General features: G+C 43.8%; 1 protein-coding gene across 1 annotated transcript; it reads right to left on the reverse strand.

The window, feature by feature from the left end:
- Nucleotides 1–2,103: 2,103 nt before the first annotated feature.
- LOC135537863 (glutamic acid-rich protein-like) lies at nucleotides 2,104–3,384 on the reverse strand (the record flags this gene model as incomplete). Its single annotated transcript, XM_064963874.1, has 3 exons — nucleotides 2,858–3,384; nucleotides 2,448–2,545; nucleotides 2,104–2,290 (listed from the first exon to the last, which is right to left on the reverse strand). Coding segments are annotated over exons 1-3 (595 nt in total), but the record flags the coding sequence as incomplete, so codon positions are not given.
- Nucleotides 3,385–5,027: the final 1,643 nt, after the last annotated feature.

The following is a 5,027-nucleotide window of genomic DNA, read 5'->3' on the forward strand; positions in this document are numbered from 1 at the left end:
CGGTGGGTGGTGTGCACGCCTCCTGAGTCAGACTAGAAGCCCACTCCGAGTACCTCTCTTCCACAAGTAATACACTCAGAAGCGCTGGGTGGTGTGCACGCCTACTGAGTCAGACTAGAAGCCCACTCCGAGTACCTCTCTTCCACAAGTAATACACTCAGAAGCGGTGGGTGGTGTGCACGCCTCCCGAGTCAGACTAGAAGCCCACTCAGAGTACCTCTCTTCCACAAGTAATACACTCAGAAGCGGTGGGTGGTGTGCACGCCTCCTGAGTCAGACTAGAAGCCCACTCCGAGTACCTCTTTTCCACCGGCGTTGTTTTTGGGTCAGCCTCTGGAATCAGTCAAATTGGAGGCTACGAACAAAGGATCAGATTCAGGAAATTTGAATTCCTGGTCGTAATGCTGGTGAGTTACCAGTTACTCTGATATCCAAAAGTCCATCCCAGCTGTATGTATCACTAAACATTACATTATGTCTGATAGTTGGCCCCCCAATGGTGGAACAAACTCCCTCACGACGCCAGGACAGCGGAGTCAATCACCACCTTCCGGAGACACCTGAAACCCCACCTCTTCAAGGAATACCTAGGATAGGATAAGTAATCCTTCTCCCCCCTTAAATGATTTAGATGCACTATTGTAAAGTGGCTGTTCCACTGGATGTCAGAAGGTGAATTCACCAATTTGTAAGTCGCTCTGGATAAGAGCGTCTGCTAAATGACTTAAATGTAAATGTAAATGTAGTTGGTGTGACACTGGCTATCCGTAATCAAATAACAAAAAATAATAATTCTGGGCTAATAATGTAAAAAAAAAAAAAAACACACCAAAAAAATAAATATAGTGTAAAGTTTCCTAAGAGCTAAAAACATGGCAGCCCTATCCGTCATTTTCCCCTGGAATACATTTCAATCAAACAGGTGTGAAGACATCCACTATGAAATAACACATACAGAATCATGTGAATCATCATCATCATCATCAAAAAAAAAAAAATGTTAGACAAATCAAAATATATTTTATATTTGAAATTCTTCAAAATTATCCACCCTTTGCCTTGATGACAGCTCTGTACACTCTTGGCATTCTCTCAACCAGCTTCACGAGGTAGTCACCTGGAATGCATTTCAATTAACAGGTGTGCCTTGTTAAAAGTTAATTTCTTTCCTTTTTATTGCATTTGACCCAATCAGTTGTGTTATGACAAGGTGGAGTTGGTATGGAGAAGATGTGATGAAACTGTCTCTCATGAGGACCGCCACAGGACAGGAAGACCCAGTTATCCCTGCTGCAGAGGACGAGTTAACGGCACCTCAGATTGCAGCCCAAATAAACGCTTCACAGAATTCCAGTAACAGGCAGACACATCTCAACATCAACGGTTCAGAAGAGACTGCGTGAATCAGGTGTTCATGGTTGAATTGCTGCACAGAAACCACTACTAAAGGACACCAATAAGAAGAAGAGACTTGCTTGGGCCAAGAAACACGACCCATGGACATTAGACAGCTGGAAATTTGTCCTTTGATCTGATGAGTCCAAAGGTGAGATTTTTGGAGAGTGCAGCATCAGATGGCCTGGCCTCCACAAATCAACCGACCTCAACCCAATTGAGATGGTTGTGGATAGGTTGGACGGCAGAGCGAAGGAAAAGCAGCCAACAAGTGCCCAGCATATGTGGGAAGTCCTCCTAAAATTGTCTGAGACTCACCCAAGTTATAGACTGTTTTCTTTGCTACCCCACAGCAAGCGGTACTGGAGCGCCAAGTCTAGGATCAAAAGGCTCCTCAACAGCTTCTACCCCAAAGCCATTAGACTGCTGAACAATTCATAAAAATCCCCACTAGACAATTTACATTTAACTGCACTGTTGGTTAAGGGCTTGTTGTATTCAGCATTTCACTGTAAAGTCTACCCTTGTTGTATTCGGCGCATGTGACGAATAAAGTTTGGTTTGATGACTGTTGGAAAATAATTCCAGTTGAAGCTGGTTGAGAGAATGCCAAGAGTCTGCAAAGCTGTATTTGTATTAGTCGGGGACAGCCCTATTGGGAACAGATACCGGTGGGCAGATCTGTTGTATTTGTTCAAACTAAACTACAGCACTTACTTTGATGTGTCAAATCTGAACCGTTCTTCTCTCCTCCTCCTCCTCTCACAGTTCCACTCAGCCCCGTTGTTTTCCTGCAGTCCACCAGCAGCACAGACAACCTCTTCATACCCAGTAAGGTGCTACCAGGAGAGGCACGGCACGGGGACTCCGGGAGGGTGGAAGGACTAGCGTTGTCCTGGTAACCATAAAGAGGGGACACAGACACATATCATGATGGATGCTGATGTCACTGTTGTCATAAAGTGCTTTACAGAAACCCAGCCCAGACCCCGATAGATCAAGCTGCATGCTAGACCAGACCAAGCTGTATGCTAGACCAGACCAAGCTGTACCATCTGGTGTTCTGATCTGGAGAGACTCTTCTCTGTCTCGTCAGCATCAGGATGTTGTTGAGGCTCCCCAGAGGATCCACCATAGTCATGTCTCTCTCCTGTGTGAATGAGAACATCAAACAGATGGTGAACTTATGATCTTCTATTGCAATCACAGTCTTACAAGAGGCATGAATACATATCTAAAATAATTAATCAACAAAATGATTGTGTCCCTTTGATATTTTAAGTAGAAAATGAATTGAACATTGAATTCAATACATTGAAATCCCATAACACATGTACCAATGGCAGATTCCACCATACTGAACAACATATTCAAGAGTAGATCTTCAGTAGAATGGCCCTTTAAAACCACACATTAGTTCAAGAACTGGGTAGTTTGTGGCCGTTTTTAAGACAGTACTCACTGGTGGAAATCGGAACTTCAGTCTCTTCCTCTTTTATTGAGATATCCTCCTCTTCCTCTTTTACTCCAACGGGTTCTTCCTCTTCTTTCACATTCTCTTCTTTCAATGTTATGGCACCTTCCTCCTTTTTGATTCTAAAAGCTTCTACCTCCTCCTCTTCCACAACCTCTTTCCCATCTTCCGCTTTCACTGTAATATCATCCTCTTCTTCTTTCAATGTGATAGCCTCCTCTTCCTCCCTTTTCATCCTGAAAGCTTCTTCCTCTCCTTTCACCAGAGCTTCTTTCTCGGTCGAGCTTTGTGAGCTCATGCTCCGAGCGATTAGCCTAGTGCAGCATCAATGTAACAGATTTGCTAATTTAACAAGCAAATCACGTTAAAATGAACTAGTAGATACGTAAACATAATTATGTTCTAAACACCAAGAGTAATATACACACGATTGGTCTAAAGAGCATCAATGTTTTACGTTCGCTAGCAAACCACCGCGGTGGGTGAATCAGAAGCCCTTTGTCGCTGTTGAGGACGCTTCCAGTTCCGTCCACTAGATTAGACGTCACGCAAGAAGCATCACGTGAAAGACTCACATCGCCTCCTGCTGACTGTAGTGGGTAACGCAGATTGGAAAAGTATTAATTACAATGTTTATTCTGGCAAGCAACACCATAAGTAGTAATTACAAAACAACCAGATGTTGTTTTCTCTTACTTCTTACAGCCAATACTTTACTCCAGGGCTGACCTGCCCATTAGGTAGGATTAGGTGGCAGATTGAAGAGGGTGGCATATTCGAGCTAAATTGACCAAGGCTCCTCACAAACAACACATAATAACACCTCACATAATGCTGCCCAAATGCAATGAAAACTTCTCTCACCCAGTGGCATATGGGATATTTAGGTGAGTGTTGCTGTTGCCACATGAAGCAGTGCCCACTTTGGAAAAGGCTACATGGACAGATACGTCTCTACCTGTGTAGAGCACATGCCCCTTTACCCTTCCTGTCTCTGAAGTGCCCTTTATGGTGGTGGTATAATTTGTATTCATTTTTTCTCATAATTATTCTGAACCCACTGCCTGCAAGTCGTTGTTAAATTAGCCTCAGAAATTTGTATTTTCCTTCAACTTTCTGAAGAGGAAACAGCCCAGAAATGCCCGTCTGAGTGCATCTGTCCACTATGAGTACTATCGACCTGGCCAAGGCTTTCGACTCTGTCAATCACAACACTATGAGTACTATCGACCTGGCCAAGGCTTTCGACTCTGTCAATCACAACACTATGAGTACTATCGACCTGGCCAAGGCTTTCAACTCTGTCAATCACAACACTATGAGTACTATCGACCTGGCCAAGGCTTTCGACTCTGTCAATCACAACACTATGAGTACTATCGACCTGGCCAAGGCTTTCGACTCTGTCAATCACAACACTATGAGTACTATCGACCTGTCCAAGGCTTTCGACTCTGTCAATCACAACACTATGAGTACTATCGACCTGGCCAAGGCTTTCGACTCTGTCAATCACAACACTATGAGTACTATCGACCTGGCCAAGGCTTTCGACTCTGTCAATCACAACACTATGAGTACTATCGACCTGGCCAAGGCTTTCGACTCTGTCAATCACAACACTATGAGTACTATCGACCTGGCCAAGGCTTTCGACTCTGTCAATCACAACACTATGAGTTTTTATTTATTTATGTTTTCACCTTTATTCAACTAGTCAGTTAAGAACAAACTCTTATTTCTATTGACCCTGGCCGAACCCGGACGATGCTCTGGCCAATTGTGTGCCGCCCTATGGGACTCCCAATCACGGCCGGTTGTGATACAGCCCAGGATCAAACCAGGGTCTGTAGTGACGCTTCAAGCACTGAGATGCAGTGCCTTAGACCACTCGGGAGCCCTATTAGCGATGATGCTAATGACAACCATCCTCTGGTTTTTATTTTTTATTTCACCTTTATTTAACCAGGTAGGCTAGTTGAGAACAAGTTCTCATTTGCAACTGTGACCTGGCCAAGATAAAGCGCAGCAATTCGACACATACAACAACACAGAGTTACACATGGAATAAACAAAACATACAGTCAATAATACAGTAGAACAACATTTAAAAAAAAGTCTAGTGAAGAACAGTGAAATATACCTGCTGGAGCGTGTG

This window comes from Oncorhynchus masou, unplaced genomic scaffold (assembly GCF_036934945.1).
Source record: "Oncorhynchus masou masou isolate Uvic2021 unplaced genomic scaffold, UVic_Omas_1.1 unplaced_scaffold_8616, whole genome shotgun sequence".
NCBI lineage: Eukaryota > Metazoa > Chordata > Actinopteri > Salmoniformes > Salmonidae > Oncorhynchus > Oncorhynchus masou.